Genomic DNA, 19,635 nt, shown 5'->3' on the forward strand with positions numbered 1-19,635 from the left:
TTTTTGTAGTGGGAATCGAACTTATGACCTCAGGCTTGCCAGGCAAGCACTTATGCCGCTGAGCTATATCCCTGGCCCCCCCCAAATATATTTTTGTATTGCATTTGTAATTAGCTGATTAGATCTCTTTTGGCATTTTATCTAGAACTTAGATTGAACATATTTTGTAATCATATTAACCAAAACAGATGCAAATAATATGCTTATAGAATAGAATTATCAGTGAAAAGCATGTCCTTCACATAGAAACAGAAGTTGAGATTGTAGAAGACTGGGTCTGAGTGGACCAGAGCCCAGGCTTTGTAGGTAGGAGACACACTTATGTCACTCACCATTATAGTGTTAACCACGTGACTTCAGCGTAAGTGGAGTAATCTAAGCTTTAGTTTACTTACTGTAAAATATTTAGGACTTTGATGTAATCATGTAAAATTCCAGCACACATCTCACCGGTGAAACCATCAGTGGTGGCTGTTATTAACCCTGGGTGCAGTGAGGGCCAGCTCTGGCCACAAGTGTGAATTTGATTGTCTTGGGTCCCAGGGAGGTGTGCTCATTAACACAGATGCCTGCACTGCTGTCCCTGTGGGTGTTTCGGGGGGAGCCTCTCTGGTTCCTGCACAGTGTACAGAGAGCTAGTGTCCTGTGCGGGGACTGCACGTGGTGCCGTGCAGCACCAGTGTCCTGGGGATGATGATCCATTCTAGTAGCGCCCTTTGTCCCTAGTCCCACTCCTCTGCTTTGAGGTATTTTGGCTCTTTTGGCATTGGGGGTTCCTCCAGTTCCATTCTTGGGGCCTGCTTTTTCTCTGTCCTGTACACTTGGGGAAGTCTTAGCCTGCCTCCTCATCGCCTTTTATTTGTTGTTTTTTTGTTTTGTTTTGTTTTGTTTGTTTTTCTCCGGTACCGGGAACCGAACTCACGACCTTGCGCTTGCCAGGCAGACGCTTTGCCACTGAGCTAAATCCCCAGCCCCCCATTGCCTTTTAATATCACTGCCTTGTTGTGCCTTCTGTGAAAATGTCCCTAGCAGCCCTACCAGTCTCAGTGGCCTTCCCTAAGACTTGTAAGACAGTTTATTTTATTACTTCCTTGTAACATCTTTCCTCTTCTGTCTCCCTTTCTGGATAGAGCCTGATTTGAAAAAGCGGATCCGTGTGCACTTGCTCAATGCCCATGGCCTGGATGAAGCCGGCATCGATGGTGGTGGTATTTTCAGAGAGTTTTTAAATGAACTCTTGAAGTCAGGATTTAACCCCAACCAGGGATTCTTTAAGACTACTAATGAAGGGCTTCTGTACCCCAGCCCCGCTGCGCAGATGCTTGTGGGAGACTCTTTCGCCAGGCATTACTACTTCCTGGGCAGGATGCTGGGAAAGGTAAAGTCATCTCTGTGAGAATAGTCTCAGATGCTGTCCAGTTTCTCTGTGTGAATGCGTAATTGTTAACTCACTTTGGTGACCTCTAAGTAGTATTTATTTACATGGTGATTACGTTTCCTCCGTACATATTACATGCACAGTAATTGCACACATAAAAGTGATTGGTGTGTTTATAGAGCATTACAGAAGTCGTCTACAGTTTAAACATCATACTGTACATATTTTAAAACTTCTCACACTTTCTTGGTAGTGGTGAAAGTGAATGGTTTAGTATTTTTCTTTTTTTTGTTTTTTTTTTTTACTATTTTTCTTTTGAAAGTAAGTAAGTCTAAAGTACTGTGAGAGGGAAGACCATATTAAGTATGATTTAAGTATGTTCCATATGTTGTGCAAATAAAAATATTTACATTTGAGGATGGTAATCTGGTAAGACCCTAAGAGCCAGGACATTCCATCTACCGACCATCTGTTCAGACTTGCTCAGCCTTCTATAAATGAAAGGGGAACAGTTAATTATGTGGCAAGCAGATATTTCAGATTCTGTTCATTGTTCCTTGTGGTTCAAGTTAGGAGCCAGACGAGGGTGCACACAACCTGTTCTAGACCAGGGATATGCCTCAGGGGCAGGTCACAGCTGGTCCCCCAAAGTCACTTTAAGTAAATGTTGACAGTTACTAATTCAGAACATTGTGGCTAAGCAGTTATTCCAGTAAAGTCCAGAGCCAAAACTTGTCCTGAAACTATTGAAACTCAGGTAAGAATCACGCATTATTCCCAAGGGGATGGTGGCGCTTGTATGCAAGAGGCTCTGTGCATCTGGGAGGTGTCCCTGGCTCTGCAGTATTCAGGCTCCTGGATCTCAGGACTCGAGGATGACGAAGGTCTGTTTACCCCAGGCACTGTCTCAGTGTCAGAGCCCAGTTAGAAAACCTTGCGGTCTGAGCGGAGGAGACCACACTCAAGTCCATTGTAGCAGGGCTGCCACAGGCTCATGTACTTCCAGAAGGTCTCGCCCTCCTTCTCCACCACTGCGTACGTGGCACCAAGCCATGACTCTGCCATGTAGCCTGGACCAATTCAGAGCATTTCTTTCTCCTTGTTGCCGTACATATCTTCACCTGGGGCATGCTGTTTTGCAGGGCAGCAGAAAGAAACGACTCGGGTACGCGAAGGTGTCACTGCAAGGTGCACACAGTGCCCGCCTCTAAGGTTATTATCCAGTAGAATTAGTTTCATGTTATTCATGGTCTTTGGTATGTTGTTCTATCGGTAGGTAAAAGCCTTTTATATTCTGGGAAAGTTGTTTAGGGTGTTTTGAAGAGTCTGGGATGAGGTTTTTAAAACAGTAGAAGACAGGTACCTGACACTTAGTGTCACCTGTCCAGCACATTTTTAGAAACAGACTGGGTTATGGCAAGGACCGTAAGCAGTGCGTGTGGCTCCCACAAGCCCACAGTGGCTGGAAGTGACTCTGGAACAGTGTCCACAACACCACAGCCCTGCGCGAGGCCTGTTCGTGAGCATGTTTTCCTGTCTGCTGTGTCTGCAGAGTCAGTAGAGCTTACGCATTTATTCTCTGACCCTTCGCAGGAGAAGGTGGTGTAGAAAAAGTGGCAGCCACTCATGAGGCCTTGCACTCTTTGATAAAAAGTTTAAGCATCATGCAGGGTAGCAGGGTAGCAGGGCTCTGAGCACACGGATGTGGGGAGACAACTGTGTTTTTAGGGAGAGGGGCGTGGGTGTGAGAGAACAAGGCCCAAGTGAAAGAGTTAGGCACTGGCTCAGTGATGCAGGTCTCAGATGAGCATGGCTGAGCTAGTTGTTCTGCACTTGCTGCAGGGTGGGCTGCACAGCAGCCCCTGGACTCACACACCAGCTTCCTGGGATGATTTCACGTGCTGCATGGCTTACCTCTCTCACACACAGGTCTGTGGCTTCCATCTTAGAACGTTGCACCGCACTGACTCTTGCGGCCAGGTATGGCGAGTGCCACGTGGCTGCTGGGACAGATTCCACCCGCTCAGCATCGCATTTTCAGGGTTCCTCCCCTGCGACATTCCTCAGAGCTCCATCTCCTGTTGCTGCATGTTGGTTGTCTGTTCATGAGTTGTCCTTGTGTCATTTTCACCACAATGCTGGGATAAAACGCACTTACTCTGGGGTGAGGAGGGGGAAACCAGAGCAGTGTGAGAACGAGAAAAGGAACCGGTGGCTTCTGTGGGCTCGGGCTCCCGGCGGAGGATGGTGAGGGCCTGAGCGGAGGGGCCTGGGCTAAGGGACCTGCAGAAGCAGTCGAGGTATGGCTTGGTTTTGGGTGGGTTTCAGTCTTGCCCTGTGGCTGCCTGGGCAGGGAGAGCAGAGACCAGGTCTTGAAAGTGGGGCCCATGTATGGGGCTAGAGGGACTGCAGGGGGAGAGTGGAGAAGCACTGGAGCACCCGGGGATGTTGCCCGCCAGGGGAGAGGACTGGTGCCTGTCGGTCGTTTGTCCTTCGCCCGTTGGTGGGCACTGGGACTGTTTTCACTTGTGTTTCTCTTGAGTGTATGGCCAACAACGTGGGTGCTGGAGCTCACAGTGACAGTGTCCAGCAGTGGCTGTGGGCTGCTGTGACCACGTCCTGGCCCATGCTGTGGTCATCTCTTGTCATCACAGCCCCTGGTGGGGTGAGTGGTGCCTCGTGTGGTTCTGAGCCTCATTCCCACGGCAGCTTGTTGTGTTAAGCGTTTTTTCATGTGCTCTGTGTCTTTTGTGAAGAAATGCCCAGGCTGTTGCCCAGTACTGGAAACTGGACCGACTTCATAAACCCTCTGTGTAGTCTAGATTTGAGGCCCTTATCAGATAAAGGAATGCAAGTATTTTCTCCATCTGTGACTTGTCTTTCATGACTGTGTCCTTCAAAGAACAAGATTTATAGCTGGTGGGTGTGGTGATACATGCCTGTAGTCCCAGCATTCAGGAGGCTGTTCGAAAGGATTGTTTCAAATTTAAGGCCTGCCTAAGGTTCATAGTGAGATCCTGTCTCAAAAAAAGAGAGGAGTGGTATCTCGCATTCTTGTTTTTTCTGTTACCTGTGTTGTCAGGGATTTTTCTAAGAAACCTAAGTTACAGAGATTTACACCTGTGTGTTCAAGAGTATTACAGTTTTGGCTTAGTTTTAAGTCTTTGATCCATTTTGAGCTAATTTTCATAACTGTGTGAAAGAGAGGCCCTGTTATTCTTGGCACCCTTGTCAAAGACAATTTGACAGAAAATGTAACTTTTTTCTGCTGTGCTGATTGACTTAGCCCTGTGCCACAGCAACGCTGTCTTGGTTCCCGTATGTCTGTGGTAGGGTGTGTGTGTTTATGAAAGGCAGCTGGTGATAGAGTCCCAGGCCTGCACCAAAAGGAGGGGTGACGGAGAAGAATTGGTCTACTTGAGTGGAACGTAAATTCCCCATTATTTGCATCCCGTTGAGGTACTGTTCTGTGTCCAGTTGTTACTGATTCGTTCAGATTCCAGATGTTGCTACTTGGACTTGAAGCATTCTTAGAGAGTGACAGCAGGCTTCTGCTGGAGCCATGTGCACCCCAGCAGCAGAGAGTGACTGCAAGCCCTCACTGCAGTGACTGAGGTCAGCAGATTCCTGTCATCTTCCCACATGAAGATGTAGTGTGTGTTAGCCCATTTCTCTTCCTGGAATGGAGTATCAGAGGCAGGTTACTTTAGGAAGAGAAGAGGTTCTTGGAGCTCACTGTTCTCTCGGGTCTGAGCATGGTGTCTGCATTAGCAGGGCTGTGGGATGGACCTCGTGCTGGGCGGTATTACAGTTGCAGGAGCATGTGTAGGGGCAGGCAATTGCTGAGTGAGACAGGAAGCCAGAGACCAAAAACACGTGGGATGGGGTCCCAGGAGCACTGTGTTAATCCCCCAAGGACACTCCACGGAGGCACCTTGGGAACCCCCCACATCCAGACCATGGTTGACCTTCCTCCTCTAGTTGGACCTGTGCTGGCTCTGGTGTCAGTTGTCTGTGAAATGGCCTATCTCTCCTTGGGTGACACCAACCCTGGGGGGTTATAGAGATGTAACTCAATGCAGAGGCCCTGGGTTCAATCCTTTTTTCTTTTTTGGTTCTGTAGGGGTTTGTTGTTGTTGTTGTTGTTGTTGTTTTTGAGACAGGGCCTGACCAAGTTGCTCAGTTTGGGCTCGAACCTTTGATCCTCCCACCTCAGCCTCCCAGAGTGCCAGGATTATAGGAGTGTACCACCATGCCTTCTTATTGAAACTCTGGAGGATATAACTTTCATAGCTCATGGCATAAAAACCTTTAAAATGATGTCTTGTAGCTCTTTCAATTAAGATGAGCCGAAGAGCTTTCTAAATTGATAGAAAAGGCAAGAATAAAAGTGAGCCCTTTTTTTTTGGCCAGACTCACCTGTGTTGTTCTATAAATACAGTGGTTCTCACAGAAGATAAAGTATTAATTGTATTTCTGTGAATTAGGTCATATTAACATTTTTCCTTCCTAAACATAGAAAGCATTCTCTGTTCGTTAGTTATAGAGACTATATACAGTCGCTTACAGAAGTCTGCTGAGGATAAGCTCATTTTCCTCTGTTGATGAATGTGCTGCTGATGTTGAGATTAGCCTAAGACGGTGTCTTGCGGGATGGCAGTGCTGCGGATTTTTCACTAAGGTTGATGGGTGGCTCTTACCTCCCATGTACTTACCCCACCTTGCAGAGAGGAGACTTTGTGGCCGCTGCCTCACTGCCAAAAATGAAAGTTATGTAAATTACATCACAATAAAGCTGTGTAACAGAAGTTAGACAACACCAACAAGAAACCTATAGTTATTTCACTGATGAAAGAAAATGAAGATAAGAAAACCTCTCATGTTCGTAGGTTAGAAGAATTAATATTGTTAAAAGGTCCGTATTACCCAAAGCAGTTAATAAATGAGTACAGTCCCCACCGCCGGCACACCATGACATTCTCCGTAGAACTACAGAAGCAGCCCTGAAATCGCTGTTGAAGCAGAGAGGCTCTGAGTGGCCAGAGCAGTGGTGAACGGAAGGAACAGAGTCAGAGGCATCACAGCACCTCATTTCAGGAGGCAACCGCGACAGCGAGCGGCGGCCTCGACAGACCCGCAGGCCGGGGGCAGAGCACAGCCGCAGCAGCTGCTCGGCCACAGCCACGCGACCTGCCGTCAGCACCCACAGGAAGGAGGGCTGCTGCCTCCCCCTGTGCAAAGTCTGCTCAGCAGAGCAAAGACCTAAAATCGAAACCACCAGAGAAAAGCGAGTACAATCTCAAAATGATGTCTCAGAAGCTTAGGCAACAGAAACTGAAATAGACAAATGGGATTAAAGCAAACTAGAAACCTGTGCGGGCAAGGACGTGGTGGACCGAGTAACGCAGCTGACGGAGTGGGAGCGACATTTGCTGCTCTTCCCCGGGAGAATGTGTGAGAGACTTGGAAAACCGCTTTTCAAAAACAAATAATCTGCTTAAAAATGGGCAAATGATCTGAACAGACATTTCCCAAAGGAGAAATCCAAATGACCAACAGATACATGAAAAAAATGTTCAGTGTCATTAGCCATCAGCCAAATGCAAAGCAAGGTCACATTGAGGTACCGTCTTACCCCACTTAGAGTGGCTGTTATCAAAACAAAAATCGCCAGATATGGAGGTACACACCTGTGATCTCAGGTACTCAGAAGGCTGAGGCAGGAAGATCTCAAATTCAAGGCCAACCTGGGAAATTTAGCAAGTCCTTGTTTCACAGGATAAATAAAAGTCTGTGAGGAGGTAGCTCATTGCAAGACCTAACTACTTTCATTCCCAAGTCTCACAAACAAAAAAACAGAAGGACGAAAAATAACAAATGCTGGTAATAATGTAGAGAAATAACTCCTAATACACTGTTGATGGGAATGTAAGTATAGGCATCGTGAGGTGTGGAGGTTCCTCAGAAAACCACAAATAGATCTCCCATATGCTCCAGCCAGTCTCATTCATATATTTATATGCAGAGAAAATGAAGTAGTCAGGCGTCCACACCTGTAATCCCAACACTTGGAGTAGGAAGATCACAAAAGTTCAAGGCCAGCCTGGGCTACATAACGAGACCCTATCTCAAAAAAAAGAGAAGTCCTATCATTTGCAGCAAAGTGGATAGAAAAGGTGGACATTCTTTAAGTGTAGTTATCCAGACACTGAAAGAGAAGTATTGCACATTCTCGTGTGGAAGTTAAAAGTCAAAAGAAAAGGGCTTGAATGTGTTCAAGGGATTACTAGAGGGTGGATGTGAACACAGAGACTTCATCCGCTCTGTACGTGCTGAAAGATCACACTGAGCCTCATTCAAATGCAGTCAGGGGCTGGAGATGTAGCTCAGCAGTGTAAGCGCTTGCCTGGCAAGCCTGAGGTCATGAGTTCAATTCCCGGTACCAAAAAAAAAAAAAAAGTCGGTACTTGCTAGTCAAAATTAAACTGTACTTTCAAAACTAGTCTTATTTGAAAACGGTATTTAATTTTGTTGTACACATTTAAGATGCTCTTTACATAGCTTTTGGCATGGAAATTCCCATGGGGGGTGCTAGTTTCTAGCACATGATTATCATCTGATTATAAATGGTTAACTTCGTAGCTACATGCTAAAAATTGTCTGGGCTTAAGTAAATATAATAGTAGAGCACTAATAACATGGTACCTGAACATTAAATCTTGAAGAGAAGAAAATTGTATATTGATTGATTGTGGTATTTATTGGGTCGTAATGTATTTAAATTTTCCTTAATGCATATGTTAGTGATTGTTACGGTGACAAAGTGCAGAGAGGTCTGGGAGTGCTCCTCCGTGGGAAGAGTCACCTCGTGTCGCTGGTCACTTCTTAGTTGAGAGTTCCATTAGCAGATGGCTCTTGCTGCTGCTGCGGGTCGAGATCGCACTTTATCGCCTGTAAATCAGGATCCAGACGGGGAATAAATAAACAGCTCAAGGATGTGGTAATGTCATGGCAAACACTTTTTACAGATAGAAGCACCTAGGTCCATTTAAGCCAATTAAGTTCAGAATATTTATTGGAACAAATCCTTTATCATATTTGAATTCTGTTTGAAAATGACTCCTTTCCTTGCTGCAGAATATTGATTTAATTGGTACAGAATGTCTATAAATCATATTTAATAATATCTCGGTCTTACAGCTGAAATTTTTATCAGATTCTGTAACTTTAACATGGTTCATAATTGTATATTTCAGTAGAATTCAGTATACACTTAATGTATCATGGAATGTGATATCAGTGGGTGGTGTTTTTTTGTTTTTGTCCCTTTTTGGCAGTACTGGAGATCAAACCCTAGGTCTTTGTACTGTAGCTATCTGTATTTTTTATTTTGAGGTGGAGGCTTGCTAAGTAGCTAAATTGCTTTGGCTCAGCTTGGCCTCCCTGGTACTGGAGTTACAGGTATGAGTTGCCATGCCCAAACTTAGCAGTTGATCTTGACCTTTTCGAAAGTTCAGAGAATGTGTTCCTTTTTTTGTTTTTGTTTTTTTGAGACAGGGTCTCCCTATGTAGTGTAGGCTGGCTTCGGACTCGCTTATGTAGCCGAGGCTGGCCTCAACCTCTCAGGGATCCTCCTGCCTTAGCACAGTGCTGGGATTGCGGGTGTGTGTATCATTGGCTTCCCTTTATAAAATGCTTGCTGGATTTGCCAACACTGCAGGTTGAGGTGAATACCAGTAATCCAAGTTGCCTGGAACCTTCATGGCCCCCAGCTTCTCTTAGATGCCTTTCTCTGGGCCTAAGCTGAGCTCATCTGCTGTGTAGAGAGCTCCCTTGGCCCTGCTCCTTCCTACCGCTCATCCTCTCTGCTGCCATTCAGCAAGCACAGCCTTCCAGGTAACAGGGAGACTTCTGGGCAATGGCAGCCTTCACAGGCAGCTTCCTCTGCATCCTCCCAGCTGTCGGCAGCAGACAGGCCCCTACCAGTGTGCAGAAAAAGCAAAGATCATAATTTATAATTGATGACCTTTGTTTGAGTTGATCCCTTCTGAGAGTCGTACTTGCTCTATTGGTTTATCTTGTGCTGAGGCCACATACCTGCCAGGCACAAGCTGCACCTCCAGCAGTACCTGTTTTTGTAGGCAACTACTTATTGTGGTCTGTGTGCTTTCAATAAACATAGTCATCAATCTGTAGATTATCCTTTTTCTATGTTTTCTATAGTAATTTCATTTCATTTCTTTGGAATTAACCATGAAATAAAAAGTGGTTTGAATTGTATAGTAAAGTAGCAAGTGCGTTCCAGAATTCTGTTGCTTCCAGTGCCTAAGTAGTAGTAGTAGTACAGTTTGTTTTTGTGTTTTGTTTTGTTTTGTTCTGTCTTTTTCAGACAGGGTCTCGCTATGCAGTTCAGGCTGGTCTTGAGCTCACTTTGTAGCCCAGGCTGGTCTCAAACTCGCATCGATCCTCCTGCCTCAGCCTCCCATGTGCTGGGATTACAGGCGTGTGCCACCATGCCCAGCTCTATAGTTTTAGACACCCAAGGCAGTCACAAAAATTCTGTCTGCTCTGGATGGAAGAGCTCTTACTACTGAGTTACAGCTTTCCATTTATCTTTAAGCACTCTCAAGCACCAGCAGGGAGAATGAATCCGGTTTATACTGAGGCCATTTTCTGCAGCAGTAGGAAGTTGAACCAAGTCCTCCTGGGACTCGCAGGTTGGGCACTCCTCGCCTCTGGCTGTGGTATTACAATTAGCTTGGGGTGAACAGGCACTCAGCAGGGAGGCCAGCTATAGGCTGAGGGTTGGTAGCAGCTCTGTCCTGGGTCTCAGGGGCTTGTTCTGAGGACAGAAGGATAAAGGTGCTGTTACCTCGGCTGGGGACAAATTGGCAGGAACAGGTGTGGGACAGGCGACCTGGTGCTTCCTGGTGGGTGCCTGAAACACCTAGAGACCTCGGTAGGCAAAGCCGGGCCACGCCGTCCTCACAGCTGCAGAGCCTGAGGATCCTGAGCTCTCAGCTCAGAGGAGAAACAGGAAAGCGTGGGCTGTCAGCAGCCAGTGGCTGCCCTCTGTCACTAGCGGGCCAGGTGTGCTCAGAACGGGGACGTGGCAAGCCATTCCCCAGCTTAGACTTGCAGTGCTCGTGGGGCGGGAGAGGCAGAGCTGGTGTTAGCAATGTGGTGCCAAGGTGTGTCCAGACTGTGATCCATCCGCTTCCTCCCCACAGAAATGCGGACACTTGCGCCCCAGAGGAACCCTAGTGACTGTAGCGCCCAGCTGTGGCTACTCAGGGCCTCTGACTGTGGGGTGGGAGCTGGGCGTGGGGTGCATGCTGTAAGCCCAGCACTGAGGGACTGAGGCAGGCATTTAATTAAGTCAAGCCTGGGCAACTTAGTGACTTAGCAGTATTTTGTCTCAGTGTAAAAATTACATTGAAAAGGGGTTGTGGGGATATAGTTAAGTACAAAGGCCCTGTGTTCAATCTTAGTACCTCCAAAAAGAAAAAAATATATTGTAGGCTGAGCTTAGCAACTATGTCCTGAACACATTGGCTGAGGTGGGCCTCGTACTGAGTGGGAAGAATGCCGGTGCAGGCAGAGCTGGCTGGTGGTTTTGGATACAGAGTCACGACGCTGTGTGTGTGGGATCATGTGACATGGGCTCTCAGTCCAACCCAACTGCTCTCCCAGGAGGTGCACGTGTCAGCCGAGCTGTAGCAGGGGTCCTTGTGGCCACAGGGGAGTGGGGGAGCTGAGAGCAGGTACCTGAGGCCCACTTGAGACCTAGGCTGTTTAAAGAGTGGTCACAAAGGCCAGGGAGGCCTCAGCCCGGTGAGCCCCAGGGGCTTTGTCAGATTCGAGAAGCCTGTGGCAGGAGAGTGCCTCTGTGAGTCTGCTGACACGGAGCATCAAGAGCGGGGAGGCCTGCAGAGTCAGGGAGTCGTGCGAGCCAGCTGGGGGCCTAGAGCTGTGGAGGGGCCGGGAGACCAAGTGATGGAAAGGGTCAGAAACTGCTGGTGGCCATTGGCTGTCCAGCTCCGTTAGATCTGCTGAGCCATTCGCCGAAAGTGGCTTGATGGTCAGGTGTGTGGGTTCCTTCCCAGGTAGACTGCTAGGAGAGAACAGTGCTGCCCCCACTGTGACAGAGTTGGTGTCCCAGCGGCAAGGTGGAAGGGTAAGTCACAGCCCACGGGCACCACTGCTGTAAAGCCGGAAGGAGTCCTAGCATGTCACCCAGCCCCGATAGCGGTGACCACTGTCCCTAGGTCCCACCCGAGGGAGCGTGACACATTCCCAGAGGTGAGCATGTCCTCCCCTGTGGCCAAAAGAACTTTTGACCTGGCAGTGTTCCCTTTCATTGCTGGAGTGGGTCTGGGGTGCACAGCCTGCACCTGCCCGTGCGGGCAGGGAGGGACCTGTGGGGTGTGACTTGGGCTTCCTTTGGTCACGAAGATGGAAGCTCTTTAATCCTCCAGAGGTGTTTGATGGGCAGAGCCTGGAGCCCCGGGACTTGAGGAGCAGAGTAGAGGGGCTGCTGCAGGCCAGGTGTTTTAGGTTGCAGTGAGGAAAGGAAGCACAAGGCCCAGCCCGTGTCCTCCTACAGCGTTCCCTGTGCCTTTCTGAGGTGAAGAAGAGCTGGCCATTCACATCCGCATTGTGCTACAGCTGCGACTGTTGGAGGACAGGTCTGCGTGGTGACCCAGGGGACTGGGGGTCGCCTTTGCAGAGAGCTGGGGTGTGGAGATGGACAGCTGGGGCACAGTGAGGTCCAGCTGCTACACCTGCTGAGATGCTGGCAACCTTGAGCAAGAGAGGAGCGGGCAGGCAACACTGACCAGCACCCACAACCTGTGTGCAGGAGCTCTGAGGGGACAGAGTGGTCAGCCCCGTCACTCTTCACGGCCATTTGTGTGGGCCGAGAGAGCAGCACTGGCGCTCACCTCCACTGCGCTGCTCAGCACGTGTGCAGGGCACCCTGGGCAGCCCGCCTGGCAGCCTCACATGCCACGTGGGTGTGGGATTCAGTGTCGGCTACCTGTGTGGACAGGAATGTACAGGAGTTGACCTTGTGGAAAGTTCTGTGAATGGGGCTTGTGGTAAATCTTGGCAGTAGATAATCCTCCATAATCTGAAAGGTCTAAATAAAGAATGAATGGTGTTTGTGAAACCGTCCCTCCCTCTCTCCCTCCTTCCTTCCTTTTCTCTTCTCTTCTCTTCTCTTCTCTTCCCCTTCCCCTTCCCCTTCCCCTTCCCCTTCCCTTCCCCTTCCCCTTCCCTTCCGTTCCCTTCCCTTCCCCTTCCCTTCCCTTCCCTTCCCTTCCCTTCCCTTCCCTTCCCCTCCCCTTCCCCTCCCCTCCCCTCCCCTCTCCTCCCCTTCTTCTTTTCTTTTCTTCTCTTCTCTTCTCTTTTCTTTTCTTTTCTTTCGTCTTTCACAGGGTCTCACTATGCAGTTCAGGCTGGCATTGAACTCACTATGTAGCCTAGCCTCAGCCTCCTCTTGACTGCTGGGATTATGCATGTGCACCACCACACCCAGCGAGGCACTGTACTTTCAACCCCAGTTATTAATTCTGACACATAGGAGTGAAATAGCATGTTGATCTTAGTGTAATCCCTATCTTACATTTCTTTGTTTTTTAAGCTGTGTGGTTAGCATGATTTGAAATAAAGTTATTATCTGCTTGCTCAATTAGGATGGCTTTGAAGCAAGACATCATCTCATATAGTTTTTAGATTAAGTTATAAATGTTCACTTTAGAACTACCTGAAGATTGATAGAGATGCATTTGAAAAACATTATTTTTTTATTGATTCTTAATGTAGTAAATTACTGAAGTTATTTGGCAGCAAACTGAAGTGGCCTGTGATGCAGCTCACATTTGTTCTCCTGATAGAGCCACAATTTGCATTAATTGCGTTGCGACTGCACTCACTTATATTAAAAGGCTTCTACCATAATTAATCCTTTTTTATTTCAAATCATTTTGGCACAATTTCTAGCTATAAACACTCATAAAGGATAGACAGTTGGGAAATACATTACGGGCTCTTTCCATATACCTATTGCTAATTTTTCATGACAGGTAGTTATTGATACGCTTCCAGGGACAAGCATGGTGCAACTGGCTGAAAAATGCTAAGTGGATTATTCTGCATAAAAAATGGGTAGTTTTTGAAGTTGTGTAATTAACCTGTGTTTAGAAAATACCTTGATTTATGCTTACATTTGTATCTCGGTTGCATGCATTATGGAAATTTAATTTATAATCCATTTAGCTGATGCAATCATAGTTTTTAGTGCTATCATTTATTAGTGCTTGTATATTAAATGCTCTAAAAGTTTAAACCTGCCTTACATAAAAAATTATACCTATGCATTTACATTTTATGAGTCACAGTGGGATTTTTGTTTGAGATTCAGGTAGCTCTGATACATTTAACAGATCTCAGTGGTTTATTGTTTCTAATGCAGAAATGGCAAACAATGACCTTAGGTATCGAGCATCAGATGATTTACGCGTCTGGTTTACTTTTAAAGCCCACCATACAGATGAGGGCTGTTCCTCGGCCCCTGGCATGCATCACAGAGTTTTATGCAGAACGCGCTCCTTGGTTCTGAACTCATCGTTCATTTAGAAGTAATGGTGCTGATAAGTGCCTCAGGTTAATAGTGCTCACCATTCTTAACTTTGAGCAAACCCTGACTTTCTGGAGTGACTCCTTATTTACATTTATCAATGGATGGTGGGGTGCTGGTTGCCATTTTATCCTCATTCTCACATTAGGAGGTCCTTTTTTTGTCATCTTTTTCAAAACTAATTGGAAATCTTCAGTCTTTGGATCAGAACTAAAGCATGGCTCCCTGTGTTGGCCAGGCCAGGAGAAGTGCTGTTCATAGAGTGTCTGTCCATGGCTTTGGGTTCCCAGAGTACAGCTCCAGTAACGGGGAGGTGTTCACAACCGTTTCTAGTTTCCTTGGGTCCTGTCAGCAGGGAGTGTTTAAAGTGCAGGCCTTGGTGTACCTGGAACACCCCAGTGCAGGTATCTAAGGGCTGGTGACCCAGTAGACAAAGCAGAGGCTCTCCGGCATTGAGTTCACACCACCCTGCCTGAGTGTGTGCAGGGCGGTCTGGTTGGAGGGCAGTCACCCCACTGCTGAGGTTTGGTTTTACTGTGCCATTGTGGAGTCGCTTGCCCGGCAGCACTGGGCCCTCCAAAGCTCAGGTGCCAAGGTGTGGATACAACCTTGGCCTCTCTGTCCTTTCTGATGTCCCAGGGCTCCACCTCTCTCTGCTGGAGAGGGCCTCTGCTGCCAAAGCAAGGGTTCTCCCCTGAGGCAGTGGGGTGGGTGAGTGAGCATTGCCTGGCTTCGCCGTAGACACACATCTCTGCAGCTTTGATCCCTCTGACCCAGAATGCCTTCTTCGAGGGAACCAGCTCCTGCCGTAGATTGGACATTGTCCACAGGGGGCAGGTGGAAAAGGTGTTTTGGTGTCCTGGCTCTGCTCCACATGGCACCTGTTGTTGCAGCTTCCAGATCAGTCTGTTGCGAAGCGAATACAGTAAGTCCCTGACTTAGGAACGAGTTCCATCATGGGAGAATATTCATAAGTCCTACAAAGTGAGTCTTATACACCTCTGACACAGATGTACAGTGTAAAGCATAAAAAGCCAAACCCACATAGAAAAAAACACAGTGAGCTCCCAACAGTACTGTACCGCTCTACACGGTTGCACTGTACAGCAGCACACAGCAGCACAGCTGTGACCGTGTCGGTAGACACGTGAACTTCTTCTGTGATTTGTTCGAATCTACAAATGTTCGTCATGCAAGGCCCATTTGTATTTATGAAAGTTTGCAACTCATATGTTCATAAGTTGGGGATTTACTGTACTAAGAATTTGGAAAATTTCACGGATACTTGCTGCGTTTTGTGCCATTAGCGCGTGTATCCTGACACGTGACCCCTGGCATCATGTTGCCGACTGCCCATAAGTTTACTTTCTGCTTCCTTTGCTGGGGACTCTCCGGTTCCTGTGAAACACTCACCAACACTTGACTGAATCCATTCACTGTTGGGAGGGACAGTGCGGGCCACAGTGGGTGCCGCGGTCCTAGCCAGAATGGCCAACAGGGCCATCGATGGAGAGTGTGGACAGTGGGAGCCCATGTGGGCAGTGCCTTGTGCCCAGCGCTTCTGCCCTCCCCAATCTGCCCTGGGTGTTTATTTGTCAGAGCCAGAAACTAGAAGTAGCTCAGGTGCCTGTCGTCAGGTGGCCTTTTTGGAAACAGCCCTGAGTGCACATAATCCAGTCCAGATTATGGTGGGTTAGAAGGTGTCCCAGTCCAACAGACAGAGTCACTTTAAGAGAAAGGAGAGGACTCAGCACCCAGCACCCAGACAGAGGGTGAGAGGGATGGTGAGAGAGGCAGCGGACACACAGAGAAGATAGGTGTGTGAAGAGGCAGGAAGTGCACCAGTGCAGCCACCGCCTAGGGGACACCAGGACCTGGAAGGGGCAGTGACAGATCCTCTCTTAGTGCCTCTGGAGGGTGGGCAGTCCTGCCGACACGACACACACCTGGACCTCAGCCTCAGCCTGTGTAACTTGAAACAGCACCTTGGTGCTGCTTTGAGTCTCCGTCTCCCTGTTCGTGGCGGTTCGGTGTAGCAGCCACAGGAACCTAACACCACTGCAGAGCCATCTATCCAGCACATTGGCTGACTTCTGCAGTAGCCTGAAGGATGGGGTGTGGCCCCGCAACACCCGCTCTGTGTCCGTATGCTTCAGCCGTGGCCAGCCGCGCCATTCACTCCTCAAGGTGGAGTGTCTACCGTCAGAACCCTGTCAGGGGTTCTACTTGAGCATACGTCCTTTTGTTTGCAGGAAGCACGAAGAAAACATGTAGAGCTGGATGTGGCGGTACAAGCCTGTCATTGCAGCACTCGGTGGGGCAGAAGAGTCCTAAGTTCCAGCCCAACATGGGCGACGCAGTGGGACCCTGCCTCAAAATAAAAAATGTTTTAAAGGGGTTATGGCTGGACCTCAGGGCAGAGGCCCTGAGTTTGGTCCCCATGGCTGTAAGCATAAAAACAGAACCCCACGTGTTAAGTGCTAACTGCCATCCTGTGCTCTGTCTCGTCCAAAGGCTCTCTATGAAAACATGCTAGTGGAGCTCCCCTTCGCTGGCTTCTTCCTGTCTAAGTTGCTGGGAACCAGCGCAGATGTGGACATCCACCACCTGGCCTCTCTGGACCCTGAGGTCTACCGGAACCTGCTGTTCCTCAAAAGCTACGAGGGAGATGTGGAGGAGCTGGGGCTGAACTTCACCGTGGTGAACAATGACCTGGGGGAGGCTCAGGTGAGCTGGCATGCCTGCCTGGCCCGTGTGCCTGCCCTGTCCCATGCGCCTATACCACCGGATGGCTCAGCTGCCATTGTTTCCTATGTGTAGATGTCCATTTGTATTGCCTTCTGTGTGTGTTTGAGTATGTTAGTTGAGGGCCCTGCAATGGGGAACTGGCAGTGGCGCTGGCCCTACTTGGGCCCTTCCTGCTGTCGAACGAGACCTCTGCCACAGGGAAGCCAGTTCTCGTCAGGCTGGGCCTGGCGGCCCCCATCACTCCTCATGCACTCGCAGTGTTGGGCTCTGCCGCTGCTCACCGGGCTGCTCTTGTTGCCACCTCTTCTTCGTAGTGTGGAGCTGAGTGTCTGCAGTTAGGTGTGCAGTGTTGGTGGGAGGCGACGCTTACTGCCTGGCCACCTGTGTCTCCTGGAGCGTTACATCCAGAGGGCAAAGCATGCGCGGCCTCTGCCAGCACGCGCACTGCCTGTCTTGCTCCTGAAGTAGGTGGTGACCGGAAGTGTGACACAAGCCTCCTTTAGAGTGCTGCAGAGAAGATGGGGCCTGCCAGGAGCACGTGGGTTCCAATTAGTCAGAATTTTCCACCGAGCTTAGAAATTATAGATGGCAACATAGAAGAGCAATTAGACCAAAGAGTCTAAGCAGAAAAATGAAGAAGCTCAGTGTGAAGCCACCTAATTTGGAGGAGGATCTTACGGTTTCTGTAGAAGTGGGTATCGATAGGTAGTGCCTCGTGTGGGGTTAAGTAGTTAAATGCCCTGACTGAAAGATCCTAATATGCAGATCTTTCGTCACATGTCGGCCGGTTATGTTTATCCGTTTTCCCTTTTAAAATAATGGGGTGCCCCGTATTTGCTTCCTTTGGACTAATCAGTGTGGCTGTTTGTCGGCTGACTAGTAACATATATGACATTTGGGGCTGTGGTCTCTTCCCATCTTCCTGGAGGAGCCAGCCGAGGGCTCAAGGGGCCACAGGAACATCTACTGGGAGTTGGACTCCTGTGCTGAGACCCGAGAGAGTTAGTTTTGCTGCTTAGCTCTGTGGCCTTGGACAAGTCAGAGGACCCCTTCTATCCTGGTGGGGGTGTGACATGGAACAGGCCACAGCCACAGGGTCATCGGTGTTGTCCCAGCCAACCTTCGGAAGTGCTGTACCCTTCAGCCTGGAGATTTGATGTTCATTTGACAAGGGTTTTAAATGCACATGGTTGTTTAGGGTGAGTTGAGGGGTAGACTTTAAATTAAAAGTAGTGTCGCCAGTTCCAACGTATGAGAAACAGCAGTTTTGTCTAACTAAGCAGCTTGGAAGTTCCTTGAACTGAGAACTTCACTGGTCCTTTGTCTTCCTGATCACACAAGCACATCATCATTTATTACCTGCTTTTAATCCATTTAAGGGAAGGGGTGGTGCTTTATATATGGTGATATAATAGCTGGCCTCTCAAGGCTGGGGTGACAGATGGACTGTCGGAGAGAACCAGCAAAGGAATTAGGGTAATGAACACGGTCCCTGCTCGGCCCAGAGACAATGGGTTGAAAGGCCATTGTTAGACTTGAAGGTTCCAAAGCTAAGAAATGAATTAATAAGAAGATCACATCACCATTTTAAATGTGAAATGCTAAGAAAGCATATCAGACAAATATAACACTCAGGCTTCAAGCTACCTAACTTTTATAAAGTGAGAACCTGCAGACTGCTCTGTTCTGCAGCCACAGATTCAGGGCAGTGTCAGTGACGCGCTTCAGCCGTGCTGAAATAATCTTTCTGTGAAGTGGTTAAACGTCGGGGTATGGAGGCGATTGCCCTATGGCACAGTGCTCACTTTTAATCTGGGCATAGGAAGGGTACGGGGGGATTGAAGGGTATGGAGTTTGGGGATGCAATACTAACCATTCCCCCCCAAGCAGAGATCTGAGGGTCTCTATAGCCAGCCTGGAGACTACATTGGGCTGCCCCTTGGTGTCCACTTAACAGTGCCCTTGTTAATACGGACACCTGTAGTCTGCTCCTTTAGTTTATTTTATATGCTCTTTATCCACAGCATAGCTTATTCTTCCTCCAACTCCAAGAATGCAGTTCTTTTATATCAGAGGTTGAACTTGGAGCTTCATGCATGTTAGGCAAGTGCTTCCTCATGGAGCCAATAAGGAATTCTTTTTTTTTAGAGGGAGTAATGAAAAAAGAACAACAACAAAATAAAGAATTCTTAAAGTACACCCTTTTAAATGTTTCCATGTTTGCTATGATCTGAGATCGTTGCTTATCAATTTTATATATATGAGTCCACATAATCACAGCAGTCCTGAGGTAGACAAGGCAGATTGCTGCACATTACTGTTGAGGAAAATTCAGAGGCCTGGTGGCATTCTGTGGCCATGCCTCACCTGAGAGCTGGAGTCCATACGTCAGTGTTTCAGCCTATCTTAGGGGCACTGCCATGATGCTCACAGATTTCTTGAGCCCTGTTCCAGACCCACATCATTCGTGAGCACAACTATGTCCTGAGAAGCACTATTCTTACTAATTCCGTTCATGCGCGGGAGACATTGGCTAATCCTGTATCTCTGCCACTACCTTTTAAGTCATGCTTCAGAAGCATTAAGCAAGCCAGGTGTGGTGGTGCACGCCTCTAATCCCAGCACATGGGAGGCTGAGGCAGGAGGATCCTCTTGAGTTCGAGACCAGCCTGGACTACAAAGTGAGCTCAAGGTCAGCCTGAACTGCATAGCGAGACCCTGTCTGAAAAAGACAAAAACAAAAAAAAAACAGATACATTAAGCAGTAATGACATTCTAGAAATGCAAAGTATGGGGAGTGCTGCATCTGTAATTGTACTGCAACAGCCCTAATTCCTTCCAGTGTATTTTCTCTGAAAGGAATCCCTTG

At 48.1% G+C, this 19,635-nt stretch overlaps 1 protein-coding gene across 1 annotated transcript in view; it reads left to right on the top strand.

The window, feature by feature from the left end:
• The window catches only part of Ube3c (ubiquitin protein ligase E3C), a gene marked incomplete at its 5' end in the record, with an annotated part of 79,988 nt that overhangs the window by 44,976 nt on the left and 15,377 nt on the right, over positions 1 to 19,635 (top strand). Inside the window, 2 exon segments of the mRNA XM_005414099.2 lie at positions 1,131 to 1,378; positions 16,533 to 16,745. Of these exon segments, the coding sequence (XP_005414156.2) occupies positions 1,131 to 1,378; positions 16,533 to 16,745 (461 nt within the window).

The sequence above is a fragment of the Chinchilla lanigera genome, unplaced genomic scaffold (genome assembly GCF_000276665.1).
Source record: "Chinchilla lanigera isolate Chin_1 unplaced genomic scaffold, ChiLan1.0 scaffold00178, whole genome shotgun sequence".
NCBI lineage: Eukaryota > Metazoa > Chordata > Mammalia > Rodentia > Chinchillidae > Chinchilla > Chinchilla lanigera.